This window comes from Seriola dumerili, unplaced genomic scaffold, assembly GCF_002260705.1.
Source record: "Seriola dumerili isolate Sdu_G_001 unplaced genomic scaffold, Sdu_1.0 BDQW01000331.1, whole genome shotgun sequence".
In the NCBI taxonomy this organism is placed as follows: Eukaryota; Metazoa; Chordata; class Actinopteri; order Carangiformes; family Carangidae; genus Seriola; species Seriola dumerili.
Window position 1 is genome coordinate 11,914,328 of NW_019174586.1, and position 22,713 is coordinate 11,937,040.

At 39.6% G+C, this 22,713-nt stretch overlaps 1 protein-coding gene across 4 annotated transcripts in view; it reads right to left on the reverse strand.

The window, feature by feature from the left end:
* The window catches only part of LOC111232721 (LIM domain-binding protein 2), a 99,587-nt gene that overhangs the window by 2,640 nt on the left and 74,234 nt on the right, over positions 1-22,713 (reverse strand). The window contains exons 4-8 of one of the 4 annotated variants that reach the window (XM_022760356.1): positions 20,359-20,481; positions 14,769-14,852; positions 9,844-9,967; positions 7,729-7,782; positions 6,699-6,829 (exon numbers count right to left, since the gene is read on the reverse strand). In XM_022760356.1, the coding sequence (XP_022616077.1) occupies positions 6,699-6,829; positions 7,729-7,782; positions 9,844-9,967; positions 14,769-14,852; positions 20,359-20,481 (516 nt within the window). Of the gene's footprint in view, positions 1-6,692; positions 6,842-7,728; positions 7,783-9,843; positions 9,968-14,768; positions 14,853-20,358; positions 20,482-22,713 lie in introns of all 4 variants that reach the window. The other 3 variants (XM_022760355.1, XM_022760354.1, XM_022760353.1) reach the window with 3 other exon arrangements.

Below are 22,713 nucleotides of genomic sequence, written 5' to 3' on the forward strand. Positions count from 1 at the left end.
ATGTGTTTGAAGTGATTCTTGAAAACATATTCATACTTTCCTCTATTTTTCTTCCTATTTTTCTGCTTCTTTCTTTACTAAACCCACTTTTTGTTTGTTCACCAGTTTTACATTATTTAAAACAGGTTAAAAACTGATATACAAATATAATCAATTTTAACAGAGGCAACCGTGACATGTTTTTGGTTTTGTGCAGGACCATCCATACTTAGCCTAGGGGTGATTCAAAATTAATATGCTAAAGTGAGTGAGAAATCACCAGAGAAGAAATTAATGCATATCTGTTTCATCTAATTCTCAGACCAAAGCACCATCTGAATATCAAGTGAATGCACATCCACCCAAAAAGACTTTATAATAACATTTACTTCAAATAAATTAATATGCATGTTGTCTAATTTTCATCCGAAGCAGAAAAATGAGAATTTAATCAGCTGGCTTTTAAAATGGAGGACAAAACACTATAAGGTCATGAAGACGTTTACAAATTCTTAACTCCTGACTTGTCGTTACAGTTGCAGATATATTTACCATGTTTTGTTTCTCAGCTGTATGAGGAGTGCCCAAAACCCCCACAATGGGGGGTGTGTATTTTCCTGCATCAACACAGACCCCCTGCTTGCAGTGAAATAACAGTCGGGGTATGTGTGTATACTTTTCAGCATATTTGTGTGTGTGTGTGTGTGTGTGTGTGTGTGTGTGTGTGTGTTTAGGACAGATGTTGGTGTATCCAGTGAACCCATCCGTATGGTCGACCCCTCTCGAAGCACTCTGTGCAAATGAAACCTTCCCATACAGACAGTGGGTTCCCCCAGCGCTCTGTAGCCACCCCAATCAATACTCATCATGTAAGACATATTTCACAGAGATAGTCCTCTCACAGCGGGTCAAGGAAAGGAAGGAGAGAGATTTATCCATTATCCACCCCTATCTGTGACTCTCGTGATGTGAAGGAATCCTGATCATTCTTCAGAGGGGGGTGCATCAAGACGAAGTCCTCTGCATTTCATGCACAAAGTGACTCTGTGGACAAATAATCACTGAAGTGTAATTTGTGAATTCAAATACTGATCAATAAGCTCTGATTCATGGCTGTATTTCTTTGTGTGTACTGAGTCTTTGAATCTCATCTTCCTATGACTGACTAAGCATCTCCCTGCTCGCGAGCCCCAGCGCCACCCACCGTAACCTGGGAAGAAGCTGTACAGTTAAATGGAGCGCACGCTTCACTGGTCATGTGTGTCAACGCTGCCTGGCTTGGGAGATCTTGCTCGCCTCAGCCATCTCCTCTGCAACACACACACACACACACACACACACACACACACACACACACACACACACACACACACACGCACCGGCACACAAACCAAGATAAGCTTACTGTACAATCACACCTTTGCACACAATCACACACCTGAACACAAACACAGACAAAAGCACTTGAATGCATACTCAGATTAAAGCTATGTATTGTACACAACAAACACACCCACAAACACAAGCCTAAACACTCGAGCAGAAGCACACACACAAATCACACAGAACAAACACACATGATCACATCCGGCAAGCACTAATGTAAACATACAAACAAAACTAGACAACTTCGCAAACTCCAACACTCCCCCACCCAAAACTCAGAATACACACTCACTTTGATAAAGAGCACCAATGGGGAGAGGCAGTTTATTTATTCAAGCCATCCCCAAAACCCCCCTAGCGACCACTTCTACACCCCACTATGCCTTAATCAGGCTAATTAATTTAGGTGAGCTTTTCAACTAAATGACAATATCCACACTGATTTGTCAATTTGCATAGCTAATTAAGTCATTAGCTAAAAACGTGCTGATTGCCAACAAGCCTTGCATTCACCATCTGTTCCTGTGAGGAGGCCTGTCAACCTACCTCTGGCCAATTTTGGGTCCAAAAAAAAAAAAAAAAATCCCTCCAACAATCACAGCTGGTGGCTAGTCTGAGACTGGGGAGTGCTAATTGTGAGCTAATTAATACTGTCTACTCGTCTACTCATCTCGTTAAGAGTTAGCCTTCGCGCTAGCTAAGCGGCAGGGCTTTGAATGGGCCGACGAAGCGATGAACGCCTCCCTGTTCCCTTCATTCACTGAACAGTGTCATTAGCATATTTTACAGAGATTAGCGTTGAGTAGCTTGGAGGACATATTTGCTCCTCGGGCCTCCGAGGCAACAAGTGGGAATTTAAAAAACGATGTGGCGGGACTGTGGTGACGACAAAGAGGACGGAGAACATAACTGCCCCTTAGAGCAGCAGCAAAAAACTCTGAACCAGAAGTTTCAATGTAATAAAGTTTAATCAGCTGTTTTAGCCTGATGCACACCAACACTCTCAGACACCAAAGTTTACCCCCCCACCCCCCCCACCCCAATCCCTTCTGTATTCAAACTTAAAGAAAGGCAGACAGAATATACAGTTTAAACATTGTCTTCCAAGCCTGTCAGGTGTTTTTTGTTTTTTTAACCTCATGCTAACGTCATAAAAGACAAGGATAAGATTTCTTCTATATTTTTCTTTTTTTTTTTTTGGGGGGGGCGACAAATATTGTGAAAACACCAAAACCAACAATGTGTTGTGTCTGTTGACAATAACAAACGTACAGAATATCATCAGCCTCATCCTTCAAGTCTAAGCAATACTCTTTTCACAGTGTCATTCTGTCGCCAATTAAATTTCTAAAAACAACATGGCCAACTTCCAAAGTTTACAGGCAAGTAAGAAACATAAATAAGTCTTATGTCTTATGAGTTCTCTATGGTAGAGCCAAAGAAGCACAGGTGTTGTTTTTAGTTCTTGACTCCATCTTCCTACTTCAGTGTAGTATATGAAGTACATTTACCCAGGTACTGTACTCAAGTGCAATTTTAAAGTACTTTTACTTTACTTGAGTTTGTTTTTTTTTCCTGCTTCTTGATACTTCTACTCATTTCAGAGGCTAATATTGTACTTTTTGCTCCACTATATATTTACTACATAACTTAAGTTACTTTGCATTTTCACATTAGTGAAAATTTACTGAAAATATAATAACAAATCAATTCTGATGTATTATTATAGGTTAAATAAAGACCTTATTGATCCCTGGGGGGAAATTCACTATCCAGCAATATATGAACTAGTTAAAATCAGCTCCACCTTTACCAGCTGTAACATTAAAGTGATGTACACATTAATGCATCAACATACATATATACATTATTCTGAAATGAGCCATTCTGAATTATCAGTACTTTTACTTTTAGTACTTTAAATACATTTTGATGCAAAATACTTTTTGTATTTTTACTGAAGCAATATTTTGAATGCAAGGCCGTTACTTTTAATGAGTACTTTTACATTGTGTATTGATACTTTCACTTAGGTACACAGTCTGACTTTCTTCTCCCACCACTGCTACAGTCTGTACACAGCGGATGGACAGTTAATTAAAGGTTTAGTCTACAATATGTCTTGTGCTCGCTTCCTGCAAACACACTGACTGACACTGACTCACAGCATTGCTACGGGCCCCCGCTTGGTAACAGAAACAACACGTTCAACACTTAACTCAGGCCACTAGAGGTCAGTGTTGCTCATTCTATGAACGCCCCCCCCCACCCCCCCCTTCCCCTTGCAAGGGTCCACTCCTTATTGTCATTGGGCTCACGTAGGCTTGTGCTCAGCCACAAACGAACAACTTCTCAGACAAAGACAGCAGGCGCGCAACATATGTAACCAGCATGTTACCAGCCACGCTGCCAGTCTTTAAGAGGCGTGTGAATGCAAGGCATGAGTGGTACGACTGGTGTGTATGTGTGTGTGTGTGTGTGTGTGTGTGTGTGTGTGTGTGTGTGTGTGTGTGTGTGAGGTGGGAAGATAGTGGTGGGGAGGGGGGGGGGGCGTGATAGAGTAGAGTGTGTGCATGTGAAGGAGGGCTGGGGGTGGAGGGTGTATACAGATATCGGTGATAATGAGAGCTGGAACAGAGCCAAACTGCCTTCTAGAGAGAAAACAATTGCACACGCTGTGTATATGCGAGTGTGTATGCAAGTGTGTGTGTGTGTGTGTGTGTGTGTGTGATGTACATTATGTATGTGTGAGATGGAGAGGAGGAAGTAAAAGAAGAGAGTAAGGGCAACAAATCTCCCAAGATGACGAGACAGCTAACCACGGGACAGAAAATAGAGGGACAGTACAGTGTGTGTGTGTGTGTGTGTGTGTGTGTGTGTGTGCGCGCGCGCGCGTGTGGAGGTGGGAGAAAGAGTGCGTTCCTTATTTAGAAATACTGTCAAAAATGCCAGGAAAATTATGTTTTCCAGCTACAAGTAACAAGCAGATGAACAACCCCTACCTGGTGGGAAACTGGAGAAACAAGTTCATCCAGTAATAAAATTAAACATCCAAATGGGAGACTCTTTTAAAGAACTACAGTGTCCATATACTCCACTGTGTCCCCTAGAAATTATATTTATATACTCCCTATATATTACCAATCTGCAACAATAAACATGTTTAGAAAGAAACAAAATACCTCCTGCATTATATATTGTCAGTGAACATTACTGCGGAGGAATCAACGTGAATCTTTGCCCGGTCACAAAAGATGTTCACTAACTATGCATTTTATTGGTTATTACGCTCTTGCAATATTATATCTGCTTGTAGCAACTGAAGCGTGGCAAAACGTTTGTTTATGGTTATGTTTAGAAACTTACAAGTACTTGGTTAAAGTCAGGGACAGACTGTTGTCTTGGTTATATACTGGAAAAGTCAAAAGACATGCTAGTTAGATGTGTTTATTTCTGAGAGACAACTTTAAAGCCTAAGACTGCTGATATTCTGCACTATCTATACAGGTCTCCACTTTCTACACTTCTTTCAAAATGTAACAGGGAAGACAAATTAGCAGTACACACACATAACTTCTGGGAGACAGGGTTTCTATACTAAACACAATGAGTATAGAAAAGCATTAGCACCCTCAAATATCCCATTAAGAAGAATTAGTCCTGTGTAGAAGATGAACACACATTAATGCCAAGCAGCAACACTTTAACGTCAACAAATCCCGGTTATGTTCGGTATCAATGGACTTTTAGCTGTACTGGAATGATGTGTTCAAAAACACCAGAGTGCTGCACTGGCATGGGTACAGAATAGTAAATTGGATGCAGTAGCGTAAATATAATACAACACGTGTATAATGAGTGTATGGAATAAAACTCGACTCCCTGCAGACGACACAGCGCCACAGCATCGAGTCCTCGAGGGGAGTGCCAGGCATGTGGTGTAATACTCAGCTGTTTAAGAGGCTGTTTAACCCCTAACTGTGTCAAGTGGCCTGTTATGGAGTCATGTAGCAAAATCAGACATTCATACCCTGGCACACAGTACACAGACTGATAGATAGATAGACAGATTCCAGATAGAATATTATTGCCACGGGGATGCGGTGACCTCACAGCAAGGAGGTTGTGGGTTCGAATCCCCCCCCCCACAATCCAAAGACATGCAGGTTAACTGGCGACGGTGAATGTGAGGGTGAATGATTGTTTGTCTCTATGTGTCAGACTGTGATGGGGTGGCGACCTGTCCAGGATGTGCCCCGCCTCCGGCCCAATGGCAGCTGGGATTGGATAAGCGGTGTAGCTAATGGATGGATAGAAAATAACTTATCAGTATTGTTTATTATATTATTATTGGTTATTAGTTTGTTAAATCATAGATATTAGTTAGTCACATAGTGTGCTGGTGATATAAGGTAGTCAGTTGTTCACTTCACTAGTACTGTCACTAATACTACAGCAGTACAGGGCACGGTGAGTTGGTGACTGTATATGAACTTCATACAGTGCTCAAGTTTTTATTTGATTTCTTTACTTATTTTATTTTTTTTTGTAATCAGAGGTGCTCTTTCAGAGCAGCGCCCTGCTTCACATTCGTGCAGTTCTAGATGTGCAGAGCTGCTGAGTACAAGCTACCAGGCCCGTGGGCAGTTGTGAGTTCAGTGCCTTGCTCAAGGGCAGTTCGAGTGCGGTGGCTGAGAGAGGGCAGAGTGTCACTTTTCCCTCCCACATTTTCCCATTTGGTCCAGAGATTCAAACCTTTTTTTTTCTTCTTGTTTTTTTTTTAAACCCTCCAGGCTATGGCCACTTGGTTGAGCAACAGGGTCAGCTGGGTCTTTTTAAACATACATATTCTGAGGAACATGCAGGGCACTCTGAGAAACACTGGGAGAAAATTAAGGAAGTAACTACAAATCGGCAGTAAAAGTGATTTGACACAATCTGCAGCAAAGCAGCAAAAGGAACATTTCTATTCACCTTCTTTACTTGTTATTTATAAATGTAACTGTTCTTGTACTATTTTTTGCTTTGATGATTTTTAATGTCATTTGTGTCACTCCTTATGATATTTGATGAGTTCTCGCTTTGCCTTTTGGGGCGAGATGTTTTCATTTAAGTCCCTCGGGGCTTCTTTGTCTCACTGCACAGGTTTCAGTTTCTTTTCTACCATCTCCTCCTGGTGTTTTTCTCTCATTTGTGCAAATAAATTAAACCTAATAGCTGCAATACCATTAGGAATTTCTTGTGCCTTTGTGTAACCCTGCAAACATGCACGTGGAGATATAGAAAAAAGTAAAAGAGGAGGCAAACCGAGTGGAGCTGATGCTTACAGGTACCTGACTGGAGAGGCTGAAGTTGGTGGCGGGGCTGCGTTTCTTGCTGGCAGTGGTGCCCACGCTGCTGTTGGCGCTGCTGGCTGAGTTCTTCCGTTTCCTCCTCTTCGTGGTTGTCTGTCGGGCAGGCTCAGCTTTGGCGCGACCAGCAAAGAGAAACAGAGGCCATGCCAAGAACATAATGCATACAGACGGAGACAAGGTGTAGGGCTGTGTGCAGTGTGGAGTGAGTGTTTGTGTGTGTGTGTGTGTGTGTGTGTGTGTGTGTGTGTGTGTGTGTGTGTGTGTGTGTGTGTGTGTGTGTGTGTTTGAGGACATACAGAAAAGGCTCGGACAGGCAAAATCAGACGTAGAGACACAAAGGTGCGCAAACAAACTTATATTCAATGCCCACATTAGAGAGAGAGAGAGAGAGAGCGCACACACACAAAAACAAAGACACGTAACACAAACAAGAGCGACTAGTCTACAGTGATCCATGCTTTGTTTTCTTCAGAGGTGAAACCACACGAGTGTTAACATCTCCCAAGACATGCACTAGTAAGAAAGAACCCCTGTTCATTTGCATAAATGCTCAACAATGGACCCTGATGTTCAACGTAATGTAAATTTGCTAATGATTTCAGCGCTGCACCAATTGCCATGTTCCTCAATAGCATGAGCCAGATTAAAACTGCTCTGCTGAGGCAGAAAGCACATTCATGTTTGTATTACTGAGCACGCTTTTACACTGCGTCCATTCTTGCACATTTGTTGCATTTCTATGGATGTGATTTGCTGAGCATGACCATGTTATTGTTCTAATCATTTTGTTATAGGCAGAGCTGGAGAAACCTGCCTCTACATGCATGAAACTTGCATATGAAACCTGTGTTTGTTATTCATTACAGGTGTTAGTTCCATTTGTTAACATGCGGTTGAGCATCCATGATAAACCTGCACACAAAAATGTATTTCATGCCATTCCGGTGAGCACTACAACGCTGCTTCCGCATAAGACTACAGACAGTTAACAATGTAAGAGAGAAGATACCTTTTTTGTGATTTGTGGGAAATATTTCCGTTTTGAAGTTCTGTGGGTGTCCAGCTGAAACCGGAGCCAAAATCAGTTTAATTTTGTTCAGGCGATGACAACAGAGAAAAGGTAGAGAAATAATTGTACATTCAGTGCCATACAGATGCTATTCAAGACCACTGGGAAACTTGTGCTTCAACGAAAGATGTTTTTCCAATTATGAGCTACACATAATTCCTAAAGGTACAATTAAACCACATGTGAAATCATTATTATTAAAAACATATAAAGTGATGACACAGGTTAATAGAGATCTTGGAGTTTCTAGTATCTATGAAGCAATTTATGTAGTGCATAATTTATGAATACATGATTTTGCAAATCCTGCCAACATTTGTTAGAAAACATTATGCCTTTTAATCTCAAGAGAGACAAGAAAACACTGCTGTGATCTTCAAACAGATGTCTGAAAATGAAATACATTTTTCTAGGTTCTTACTAATCACACCAAGGGAGATGCTTTCATATTCAGTTAGAACAACCAGCGACTCATGATACAAACAAAACTGAAACTATAAATCAGAGCCAAAACAATAAGGGGCTTTTTCATCAGCATCTTTCCTCTTTTGATTCCTGACTTTGACAGACGTGTGAGCGGGAAAAAAAAAAAAAAAAAAGCGGGCCTATTGTCAGACACAATCATTTCTGTTATCCAACCGGTTTCCTTCGATGCTGAACCGGTGACGCACTAAAATTACTTCCATTTCCACCAAAAGGACTTATCAGAGCATAAATGCGCCTGTGGCTTCCTTCCTGGCTGAATCCCAACCAGTTTCCAAGCTGGAGAAGAATTGCAGGAAAAAGGGGAATAACACGCTACCAATGAGGAAAGCTGCAATTGCAGCAAAGATCAGGCAAACTGCATGTCAAAATATAGACGGATGACATGACCCTGAAAAACTCTCTTCTTAACTGCTAGAACAAACTGAAGAGGCCTGGCTTAAAGGACATTTAATGTAATGCAACAATACCATTAAGCAACTGAGTATAACTTAGGGATACAAAACAAGCACTCCAGATAGCCCAATACTGCTGCATATTAAATCTGACTACTCCACACTGAAAGCTGGATATGTTATAAAACTGCATCGCCCATAAAGGATTTCATATTAAGCTGTGTTCTCTTTCCATGTGCAAAATTAACCATCAATACAAGAGTCCCCCCCCCCCAGACTTTATATTCATAAAACGCTTTCCATGTTTTTTTCCCTCTGTTTTTTTCTTTTCTTTGAAGAACGTCGTTGACGCTGGGGAGCTGCTGGCCGGGGAGCTGGATCTACTAGTTTGATTACACCCGGCACTCTTAATTAAAGTTACACAGGTCTGAGTCAAAGGCTTTTTGACTGGTGTTGGTTTTTAAAGACATCTCGTCACGGCTCGCTAAGCATTGCAGTAATTTGCAGCCACTCCGATGTGTCCAAAAAAACTGAGCTTACTCTTTCTCTCCAGCTTAAGACCACACAGCCAATTTAAGCCTGGTATTTTTCAGAAACCGCCCTTAAAACATCAATCATAGAAAGCTGAGAGGCCTGTTAAGATTGGCAAGGTTGGGATTCGAGAGGCAACCCTGAATTCTGATTAATTTCACATACCTGACAGGCAAAACAGATTTAAGGAATTAAGACATATAATGGCAAATTTGGAAACATAAATGATGCAATAAAAACATAGTCTGAGAAAAATATTCCTGTTTCTACAAAGTGAGTGACGCCACAGAATTAAAAGCTGCGTTTTAAAGGAAGCAACTTAAATTTCTGGGAGGAGAAATGATTAACATCAACTACCGGATCCACAACATTTTAGAAAATGTAAATATTTCTGTTGTTGTCACTTATCCAATCTGTATTTCATTTTATTCTTATTGTCTCTGGGCTGTTCAGAGAAGCAGGTTTATGTGAAGTTAGTATCTGAAAATCTTTGCTGAAAGGAAACCAGAAAAGCTCTTTTTCACATTTTTCCAGATTCATGTTCCAGACTAGTTTGGAGTTTCACTGAAAAACGTTTTCCAGATCTGCCTCTTTGAGCAGCTTTAATTAGACAGTAAAGATGTGAGTTTCAGCAGTAGATAGTTACCTGGTGGAGCGACCATTCTCTGCCATTTTTGGAATAGGCATGTCTTGAGACAGTCCCGGGGGCTGAGGTTGTAAGTCTTGTGCCTTGACATGAGCTCCTGCATGGGCTCCAGGATGACACACAACTGCAGACACAACAGGACAAACCACACGTTCAGTTAAAAGACGATTCATTTAACTTTTGATGAGCTAACAGAAAACAACGGCCATAAAAACAGTTTGTTGCTTAATTAATCGCCACAGACTGACTTTGAGTGATTAATTGTGCAGTAAATCTAGTTTTTTATAGACACCATTAATAAAGTACCTTTAAAAAACAGGTTTATTGTCAAGTGCTTCAGGAAGAAGGAGCAGAAGACGGATAGAGAGAGCGAGAGATGGGCAGGATGATACATTTTAATATGAGCAGCTTTTGTTGAGCTGTTTACAACTCACACCAAAATGTGAATGACACACATATTCATGCACGCACACTTGGACGCACACATTTGTCTGGCTATTCTCTCTTTAAACACAGCGAACACACAGAACGGTCCCTCATTCCCACACTGCTCTCCAACAATATTCTCCAGTTAAAAGACCTTAAGTACAATATTCAGTCTGGAGAAAACTGTAAATCTCTGGTGATCTGCAGTGAGAGGAACCAGGGGTCAGCCTGTCATCTTTAATACATCAGGCTTAGCTTATCCAGATAACATCTGGATAACATTACAAGCCGGACAGCCCGCCTTCTTCGACAGCGGCAACCATCCAGATGCTTGTCAGTACAGTCAGAGGACAGGGATTGGACAGGCACTGGGACGTCTACACTGGCGGACCAATAACAACCCAACACTGGAATCAAACTCCAGGCAACCGGCCCTGTTCATATCCTCAGACTGGATGCAGTTCCGTTGCTCTTCCCAAACGTTCCTCTAGCTTGAGAAGAACTTGACCATTACACTCATTTTCAGCAACGTCCAGTTTTGTGACAATGAATAACTATTAATGTTATTTTAAAGCAAACTCAAAATCTATGAAGAACCGGCTTCATGGTGGCCTAGCGGTTTAATATGCATACCATTCACTATGACTACATCATCCCCAGTCGGAGCCTTCTACATGCCATTCCCCTCCTCTTCCCTCCACCGTTTTGTGTCACATCTCTACGGTCTACTTACAAATACAAAATAAAAAATATAAAACGCATGAGAATTTGAAAAAGTGAATAAAACTACTTAAAAAAAAAAAAAAAGAAGCCAAGCAGGCCTTCAGTGTCTTCTTTTTGTTGTTGGCCGGTAAGAACCTTTCATATGTTCAGTGAAGAAACTGCTCTCCTCATTTGCAAAAAGTCACAGGGTGGAGGTGATGTGTGTAGGAGTCACTTATTGGCTTCATTTAATGATGACAACAATCCTTTTGTTTAACCTTGACCAAGACCACAAGCTTCCGAGTGACTGTGGTGCATCTTTGTCCTACGAAGTGAGACTCCAGATGAGAAAAACAACCTTTTTCTGTTTGTTGTTTAAGTACAAGAACTTGCTGATCCCCTGACAGCCATAAATGCATATCAGGTGGGATATTATTGTTGTTGCTTCTACAGAGCACATCACTTGTAAGAACTCGTGTCATACAAAGAGAAACAGATGTTCCTCTGACGCGTCGTACAGACTAGAACCTGCATCAGATTTCATTAATGGTCATTTTGTACTTAAATCAGTTTCTGGACTTAAAAATCGACCCAGGAGAATCAGTTTCTCAAGTGTGAGAATTGTTGCTTTTCTTTGTCACGTGATAGTGAACTGAATATCTCTGGATTCTGGACTGTTGGTTGAAAATGACAAAAGTGACATCTGAAGACGTCACTATAACAAGCAGTTTTCACTTCACTCTGGCATTTTATAAAATAAACGATTAATCAAATATTCGAAAAAATGAATTGGCAGAAAAATCGATAATGAAATGATTCGTTAGTTGCAGCCCTACGTCACAACATTTCCTCCTTTGCTCCCATTAAACAAGAGTCCTGATCCCGACAGTTCAGCCTCAAACAGGCCTTTGTTACTTGAATGTAAACATGTGACCTGATGCTGTTTCTTTGGAGGACAATCTTGTTCCAGGAAAACAGGTTGTTTACATGTTATTCTTCCACACAAAAGAACATATTAGAAGCTCGTACAGTAAATGTCATCTGATGCAAGATTGAGGTCTTGGCTGTTGTAGCAACATCGCTATGGTACGGCTAACCAGGCAAGCAGTCATTGTAGTTACAGAGCGTGCTGTGAGGTCAAAACTGTTAACTTGCTCAAGGGCACTTTGACAGTCGTTACTGCGAGAAAGGAGACTGTTAATCATTCACTGCATGCTCAAATGATCTCATGTGACCTTCAGCAACCCAGCACCTCTACGTTTCTGATGTCAGGTCTAATCAGCATGCTCATCACCTCATAACACCTAGAATCCCTGCAAAAAAATGTTTTAGCATGATGGATATTCAAACCAGGGATGTTCACCAGTCCGGGGGTTTTTAAGTAGTTTTTCTAACAACCATAGGCTCAGCTGCTTACGCCAAATTACCCTACATAAATATAGTAATGTCTGCATGTATTCCCTCTGTTAGGACGGCAGTGTTTTGATGCCATGCAGCTGGAGGTAAAGTGAACATCCCTGTAACAGACTAATCCCGTGTTCTCCTCTGATAGTTCCCTCCTGACACAGTAATATCCCTCCCCAGCTCAGCCAACAAGCCCTGGCTCTCAGCCTGAAAACAAGGGCTATTTTCAGGCTGAATAGTAGGAAGCCGGCAGCTCCAATACATGGAAAGGCTTAAATACTCCAACTGAAAAAAAAAAAGAGTGTGTGTGTGTGTTTGTGAGAGTGAGAGAAAGGCCGGTTGTAACCCCTTAGCCAGGAAACTGTCACTCTCTTTTGGAAGAACTGATAAACGCTGGGAAAGGCCTTTTCCAGAGAAACATTACTGCCAGTTTAATGTGAGGAAAGGGTGTATTTTACCTTGACACCCTATGATAACAGTAGAGGAAAATATAATTTGCAAATTGTGGGACATGCTGAATAACAGTGACTTCACAGCAGTGGTTCCCAAAACTGGGGATTGGGATCTCCAGAAGGGGCAGCAAGATGATTATTGGGGTAGGAAATAAGAAAATTCTCCTGCAGAAAGTACATATGATTTCAGACTTTCTTGTGATCTTTGCTTTGCTCTTGTGAAGTAGTATAGTTTTATGTCTTTAAGCCTCAAAATGGTTTCCAAATGACACTGCTAAAAGGAAAATCACACTTGTTAACTGAACTGTGAGCAGTTTAATCAAACACGCTGCTTCGTATTAATGATCAAAAGCAATAATGGCCATAAACCACTTCAATTCTTCCATCTTATTCCATAAAGCTTCCAATCTAGCAAAACTATCTAACAATAAACTAACCAACGCTACTACTAGTTTATGATGTTTTCATTATTAGTGAAATGAAAGGAAACTTCAGAACAAGGTTAAATCCCTCATTAAGAGGAATATTTTGTGGCATTTAAAATAAAACCACATTGTGCTCTGGGAAAGCCGGCCAATCCTAATTTACCAGAGACGTGAGGATTTATGGGAAATATTTCAGGTTTAGACCACTGAGGCAGTGCAAATAATTTCGACAAACTCTTCAAAAGAGACGCTGGGACTGTTCAGACATAAACAAGTAAACCTCTTCCATAAAATGCATGCTGTCAGCAAACAGAAAACAAGGCATGATCCCTGTTTCATTGTTTTATTTTGCTGAGTACTGACCATCTGAATCACTAAAATAAAAGCATGAACATAAGCTAAATCTTTAGTGTGTAATTACAGATACTTGAATTATGTGTTGTCTCTTGCAGCACTATTACAGTTGCTTTCTGCATAGAAAATCATTGTTATAGGAAAACAAAAACAGCCACCCTACTCCCTCTCTCCCTCCCTCTCTCCCTCTCTCCCACTCTCTGTGTGTCTTTCTTCACTCAGTTATTATAAGCAGCGGAGGTGCCGTTCCCCGATTCGCGCGCCATTTCACAATTATGAGTCTCAACAGGGAGCGTTCATTAATGTTATGCTAATTTTCTGTATCCAATTAATTCTTCTCTCTCCCCGTCTCTCTCCTGCTCGCTCTTGTTCTCCCATTTGGAAAGCGTAGCTGTCAGTCAACTGTGGCGTCGAAAAACACAAATAAAACCCTGTGAAATAATCACTAATGTATTCAGCCGGCTTATACTTCCTATTTCCGTAAATTATATTGCTGCGGTCAGGTAGAAAAACATGTATATGCAGAGAGTAAAGAAGAAATAAGTGCTTATTTTTTGTTTTGATGCCATGCACTTTTGAAATTATACACTCAGGTTTCAAACGCTCAAGACTCATAAAAACGTGTTCTGCACATAAATAACAGCATTGGCTTTCAATTCCTGTAAGACGGAGAAAAAGAGTTATGATACGACCTTAAATAAACTAAAGAGCAAGTATGAGAAAGTATTAAAACATATCTGAAAATTAAACTCAAGGAAAACTTGAATATTCAAACACTGAATATACCTGTAAATTTAAAATGTTGTTTTGCAAATTCATTGCAAGGAGCATATTAACTATGACAAAAAAAAAAAAATTCTACATAATAAAAACGACTTTATGCCGTCTAGACACACAAGCAGAAGAGATTTAGTTAGAAAACATGAGTAACATGAATTACTATGTTTAAAAATGGACAAGAATTGGTCCTTCGTGTGCATTAAGTGTGAGGAGATGAGAACAAAAACAAAAGCAGAATGACAGTCATAGACATTGCACGCCTACACACATACACACACATCCGTACGCGCACACACACACACACACACACACACACACACACACACACACACACAGGGCACGACAACACACCACAGCACACACACACACACAGACTCCTTACCCTGAGGTAGTTGAGGGTGAAGTTGGTCAAACCCATGCGAGTGATGTTTTTGGACAGTTGTTCCAGCACCTGAGGGTCTTGTGCCTAAAGTCAGCAGCAGAGACATAAAAATGAATAAAATGTTACACACACACACACACACACACACACACACACATATATATATATAGATATAGATATATGTGTGTGTAAATATGTGTATATGTATATACATGTATGACACATTTATATCTTGTTATGTTGCATTCAACTGACTACAACTAAACAAATTATCTGTGGACAATTAGGCTAATTGGCGTTCATCGAATTTGCACAATTGACACATTCACACCCTCAAGTCATAAATGCAACTACTTAACATAGTTATTGAATTTGCTATCAGTCTGAATGGAAGAATTTCTGTCTCTCATTTCACGTAATTGTCAAACTGTAAGTTAATTAATCAATATTACTTTGTCATCACATTTTAAATTCCACACATTCTTAATTTCATATCTTGTCTGAATTTGATGATGTTGGTTTAGTGCATATACAGTATACATGGTGTGGGCTGCAGAGGAAAACAATTTCATAGTGTTAAATTAGTGAAAAACCTGCATATGTAACCCACCCTTTCATTTTATGCATTGTGCTTTGTTTGTGTGAAGCATAAATAGCTAAAGAGCAGCAAGATCCAGATGACAGTTGCATTAGTTACATGAAAAATTAAGAAATGACCACCATCTTCAAATGCATTCAAAAAAATTTGCACTGAATCAACTGATTGTAAAATATAAAATGAATGGAAAGCGTGTGATTCAACAGCATGTGTAGGAGTAAAGAATACATCTTAAGTCAGAAGAAACCAAAAGAAAAGCCAAGATAGCAATTATAGGATGGCATCTGATTGAAAAAAAATATCTCATGAGGACACATGATTATTCACTAAGCCTGTTTGCTGCTCCAAGAATAAGCAGTCAAATTATAAAAAGCTGTAGGTATTGACAGAGCAAAACATAGCCCAGACTGAGCAGAAGCAGTGAGCACACTTGCATTCACTGCCTCATGAAATATGCATAATTCTATCTCCAGTCGCATCTCTGTGTGGAGAAAGTCAAGAGGGAAGCAAGGGAGTCCTTCTGTACCGTCAGCAGACCAACATGAGTGACAGGAGAATTGAACCAGTGTGCATTATTGGCAGCCGGCAGATCAGAATCTGAATTACTTTACTCATCAAGTAGAATTAGGCTAAACGTACTGTACAGAAATTTGTCTCGACAGCGCTGGTGCAGAGTTGTATCAACAATTTGTAGAAATGCGAGTAAATAGTGGCACATATGGCGCGGGGACAACAGAGACACTCTGTTCAAGAGGCCAAAGACAGACAAACAACCGAGTACAAATTGCAGGAAAACACATTCAGAATTCCAGATGCACGGCAGTGGTCCAAATAAGAAGTGTAAACAGGGAAGACCATGTCAGTGAGCATCTACAGTGAATGTATCACACCTAATGTAAGAGTAGCGGGGATGACGCTCAGCAGTGGTGCAATGTCATCTGCAGAGGTCCTGTTTGACACCATTTGAGGCGCCATTTAATGAGACGTTTTACTGTTAGAAATATTTCACATTAAAAAATCATAAGCTTAGAAAATATCACACTTTGTTATGGGTTAATTTACCCAGCTATCTATAATGTAGTTAAAATTAGCTTGCAGCATGATGAACTACAGCAGTACTGTAAAAATAGCTGCTTCCACCTCAATGCATCAGTAATAATAATCCAAAAATATAAGATATAACAAACACTTGATACCTGAAGTTTTTATTACAGTAAGATTTTAAATGCAGGACCTTTATTTTTAACACAGTATTTTTACACTGTTGTATTGATATTTTTACTTAATAAAAGATGTGAATTCTTCTTCCATTATACAGTACGCGTGTCTCCCTGCTACTATTAATGTGTTTACTATAACAGCTGTTGCATCTGCACCATGCTGCATTATTTGTAACTGTTTGTCTTATGGTTTATTGTCATAAATTTTAATGTATATTTACATAACTGTTTGCGTTCCACACGACTGCTCAACCTTATGTGTGTGTGTGTGTGTGTGTGTGTGTACAGGGGATGTGTATGTATTTGTGTGTGGGTGGTTGGGAGGGGGGGTGTACCAGATGTTAGGGAGGGAGACACATAGGATACATCACTAGAAATGATGTGCAGCTTCTGCAGGGTGTTTATATTCTCTTTTTGTTCTTTTATCTTTGTGTGTTTTTTTTTCCTTTTGTAGAATTTTGAAGTACCAGTACTCCATAATGAATACTTTCATTTTTAATAATTTAATTACAATATTGCTGCTAGTAATATGATTTTGCAGGACTTTTACTTGCTACTTTAACTTGAATAAAATCTCTGATATTATTAATAGGTTTCTGAAGGGATGGATTGAAGATAAAGTTTTACTCCTGGTTGTAATTATGGAGCAATAAAACCTGAATGAGATAAGTTGAGACACCTGTCAATCAGGTAATCACAGCCTAAATGATACCTCTGTGTACGCCTTGATTTCTCTGTAATGGAGAAATGACTCACAATCATCATCAAAACACACTTTAAAAGGACTGAAAATTATTGAGACTACATTTTTTTTATTGGAAAAAATGTAATGTACGATCACTGACTTCAATACAGATCAATTTCTGCAGTCAGCATCTAGTGGGCATCACAGGAACTGCAGAACTTTGGCTCTGGCTTCAGCACTGAGCTGTGATGGTTATACACATTTTATATAAGAACTGAATTGACATCTGAGGTTACTTCTGTGATGAAGCTTAAACATTTTAAACTAAATTAGCAAAGCACCAATGTCCATACATTACATATAGGGATATGGGACACAGCTGGTGTCTGAGTCCTAGCCATTAATTGAGAACTACTCAATTTTATAAAGTGCTGTTATAAACCTGAACAGTGATAAATGTTCAGGTTTGGAGAAATCTAAGCTTTTCATAGTGCATAACCATGTTATCACTGTATCTTACGTGCCCCTATTTAGCATTTATAAGCAGCATATAAACATCTATTAAATGGTTACAAACACACTGTGATATAGTTCAAATGTTAAGTGTTTATTAATGTATTTAGTAACAACTCTACCTTTTAAGTTGATGCTGATGAATAAACAGATAAAAAACACAGTTGTACTAATATCAAATACATCTTCATAGTTACACTTGCTGATAAACACTGTACAGTTAGTAACCACTCCACAATGTCCCTATATCTACTTACAACTACATTATAGTGCACAGTAAACCATTAAGTGTTTGTATAATGCTTATAAAAGACTAATTAGGGCCCTTAAAGTAAAGTGTTACCTTAATCAGTCCTAACAACTAGTTACAAAATTAATCCTATTCATCCCGTACTTTGTTAATGCAAAGTCTTCTTGTCCTCATCATATGTAGTACATTCAGTAGATTTGTAGGTTGATTTCACTTTGGGTACATTTTACTTTGAGTTGAAAGTCGCTTTTTCTTAAATTGAGAAGGTTTTTTTTTTATTCCAAGTTGTTGTTGAAGTTGCTCTCCTGTACATGTTCATACTGTTTCCATCCCAGAACAAAAAGCTGATGTAATGAGTCAGTCAATAACGGCTACTACTGCTTAAAGGCCTGTTCTTTATAAACTTCTAAAAACTAAAACTTCTCCAAACAGTTCCTCCTGAGTGACAGTAATAAAAAAACCGCTCACATCAGAAAGTTGGCCCACCACCGTGTACAGCTACATCTGTACTGGTATCTGCAGTTTCAACCCTCCTATTCTGACTCCCATGTGCCTGTATCTGCTTTCATTAGCCCAGGCAGCGATCAAAAGAGTGAACTCACACTCGCACACAAATCACTGAAGATCTGGCCAGGACCCACAATACCTCACAATATCCCACTCTCTAGGAATTAGTGTGAATACCCACAGGGGCCAATTTATTGGTGAGTGAAATTCATATGAAGATTTGGTCAAAAAAGAAGCTGGCTACACAGGCAGAGCTGCCTCTTACACACCTTTAGCTCCATGGGGGTAAAGAGAAAATGTTGAAAGGAAAAAAATGTAATTTTATCTATCAGGCAAATGGAAGGAGTATCACTGTTGAGAAGAAAAACGCATGTAAGAGCACTTTTATTATTGTTGTTCTGTTGTCATTTTCGTTCCAAAACCCCTTTCAGACATGGAATACATAACACCGCTGACTTCGTTTATCTGTTAAAGTAATGGCTTTTATCCTTCAGACAGTTTTTTTTTTTTAACATAGAGTTTCATCACAGCTTTTTTCAGACGTGACAGCACATTTAAGAGAAGAGCCATGTGCTTGCGCAACATTTGGCACCTGGTGCGCAAGTGCGGTGAGTTGACAAATTTAATGATGATAAGGAGGAAAAATGTTTTCTGGTCTCTCACGGGCTGCATCACTGATGGATTTTGTCACTGAAGCTTTAATTAATGATCATCGTGAGTGCAATGGACGCTTGCTCCCACTTCTCTTCTAGTTAATCTCCTAATAAATTTTCTCATGAATCTCATCATTTATTAGTCCATCATAGTCCAGTGCACAAGTCCAACAGTGCACAACTACAGAGTGACAGATCGTTACAAATTTCTATTTGCTAACGAGCTGTATGCTTTTAGTTAAAAACGTGAGGAATGTGGTTGTGGTTCACAATCAAATATAGAGTATATAGACTTTTCTGACGTGAGGAGAATCTCCCTAACAACACAAAGTTCATTCAAAATGGTTCAGAGTTCATTAAAGTTTATCAATCTATTAAAGTTTCTCAAACTATTTATTTAATTGAGCACAGGAGATGATACTCAGGAAAATTATTAAGGTGATCTTAATCAAGTGAACAAGACTCACATTTAGTTCCTCATCACATTCAAATCAGACGTGTGAAGTGTTACAGAAATGTTAATAGGTCCGACCTAGTAAGATTGCCATTGTGACTTTTATGCAAAAGTGATTTGGGCTCTTACTCAGATATGAGACCGACTTGTAAAACTGCCATCACATTTACGCAAAGAGGTGTCTGAGAAGGGGTTAGCAGAGTTTTATAACCCGTGGGCCCTTGATACATATAAAAGCACAATTGTATAGTCCTGGGGCCAGTGTGAGTATATGCATAATCTGCCTTCCTTTATTTATGGAATAATGTGTTTTTCTTCCCCCAACAGCAGAGTTATATCATAGAGTTACCTTCTGCTAGGAAACCTTCTGCTAGCTCTAGCTACACTGCACAGCTCCAGTGACTAAATGTGTTACACTTAGTGGAATTAAGCAGATTATTCATTCGACCTTGTTTTTTTTTTTTCTCTCTCTCCTTTTTTCAGACAAGGGCCCTTTTTTATCCTCAGTGGCCTTTGATGTCTGCAAATAAATTGGTTTGCAAAAATCCCTCCAAACTGCTTTGTTGGCGTTTAAATTTCATATGCTCATGAATAGCTTCAAAAAAGTGTCTTGGCAGAGAGCGGAGACCCTCGTTAGGATTCAAAAAGTGACACCAAGAACCGGGCAGATCTGGGTGTTTTGTGTCGCGTGTTAATGATGTCACACTCACGTGCATGGCCAGGATGCTGCGGGGGATGAGCTCTCGGTATTGCCGGATGGTAAAGTGCCACGTCTTGATCCTCATCAGATCATCAAAGGCAAACTCCAGTATCAAACGACCCTCTGTGCAAACCTGGACAAAGATCACATAGTTAGTGTTATTTTATATTTCTCCTCAGCCTGATATCTCTTTCACTAATCTTTAAGCGTCTGGCAGGCAACCGTCAGCTGATTTGGACTCAGACAAAAAAGAAATCAGTGTTTATTGGCCAGGCGTGATTTTGATAAAAAACGCTGGAAGGGTTTCGTCTCCGTTTTGGAATTTGTTCAAGGACTTTGTAGCATGGAGCGAGCTATTATGCTCCCAATATTTACTCTGCTCGCTTCCCTCATTCAGAGCATCTGTCCTTGGGCCTCTCAACCATCCAGCTATTTCTAAAATGTGAAAATAAATGTAATCTAGAGAGGGGTGTGTTTACGCCAGAGACAAAAGAACTTCAGGTCAGAGAGAGTTGCCAATTAGGAGGAAAGAGAGAGAGGGAGAGAGAAGGAGGGAGAGAGAGGGAGGAAGACAGAGACAGAAACAGTAAGGGGAAAAAAACATTTTTTCGCCCCTTTAGCTGAATTCAGCGCTTGCCGGGGACCTTGCGCTTCTCCCGTATTTCGTTGCTGTGACAACCAGGGAGAGAGAGGAGAGAGAGAGAAACGGAGAGACAGACAGAGCGAGGGGAAAAAAAATCAGCTGATTAGTTGGCATGGCAACGGCAAAGATGTAATCCCACCAGACACACTCTAATCAATGCCCCCAGCGCAGATGGTCTCCTGAGGATCAACAAGAAAGAGGCTAGCAGCCATACTGCCCCCCCACCCCTAACTCCCCCCAGCCCCTCCCCCTCCAACGCTTTTCAATTTCTATATAGTACACAGTATTCTATCATTTCGAATCTCTCCTGACGCACATATATATATAATATATATATATATTAATATATATATGTGGTGTGTTTATGTATTTCATAGTAATCGTATTACTACTGTAGTGTGTATATTGTGCAGACTGCATATACATAGCCCTATATACTTATATATATATATATACTCAGCTGGCACTTTATTAGGAGCACCTTGCTAATGCAGTCTAACAACAGTCCAGCAATAATTCTCCCCTTCATGTAGGTCATAATGTTCAGTTTCTGTTGAATCAGTTTTATTGAGGTGTTGATTCAACTGTATAGGAGGATGTAGTTAGTGGTGCTGTTGAGCTGTATTGTGTTATAATGAAGAGTGTTTCTATCATTTATATCACTGAGATTAGACTAAATGACACAAACACCTGTTTATTATTGATACCTTTACTTATAGATAGTACACACACATCAGCTGCCAGAGTTGCACAACCAGATCTTTCTCACTTATTTAATATAAATAATATGTTGTAATGTAATGTGCATATTACCAATGTTATCTTTCTTATTTATTCACTTTATCCAAATAAGTTTTTATGTGCTTTATTACCTCTTGGCTTATCTCTGTGCTGCTGTAAATTTCCCCTTGAGGTCAATAAAGTTTTACCTTTTAAAAACTGAATGGGAGACCCCTGCTTCTGATTTTACTGAAAATAGATACACATTGTTCTGAAAATTAACACTTTCATCCACTGACTGACAACTCAGCACTGATACAGTGGTTTTACATGCAAACACATCTGGGATCTGCTGCATGGTCTGATACTGGGCTTGTCTGAGCTTGATAAGTGTGGATTAAACTAAAGCAATGTTTGGAAATAATCCTTGGTGTTTAATGGACAATTAAAATGGTCTTTATTTCATTTTTTATTTACTCTAATTCCAGCAGCAGTTTGTCCAACAACTGACCTAGGAGTTCAGACTGAGAGTGACAGGATGCATCACGACTTGTAACGCACCAAAATCAAAACAATGTCCTCCCAAGAACTCAAACTGTGGATGTGAACCAACGCTTTCCAGTGGAAACAATGCACTTCCAAATTTGGTGATATTCAATTTTGTAATAACATTTTTTAGATAAATAAGTCAGTTAAAACTCACTAGATTATCTATTAAAACAAAAATAAGTATTGGGTTTCATAGTTTATTGAAAGAAGCTGTAAAACCAAAGATATTCATTCATAAGACTAAAAACATGAAACCACATTTTCAATTGGCAACATTTTATATTGTGGAGTGTTGTAATTAATCGACTAGTGCTCAAATTACTGTTGAATTGTGAAAAAAAAAAAAACATACAGCTGCAACTTTTTCTTTTCTTCCTAGTAATAAAATGTAACATGGTCATTATGCAGTGGATGAGTTTTATGTCTCCAGGGCCGCTAAAACCTATTAAAAGA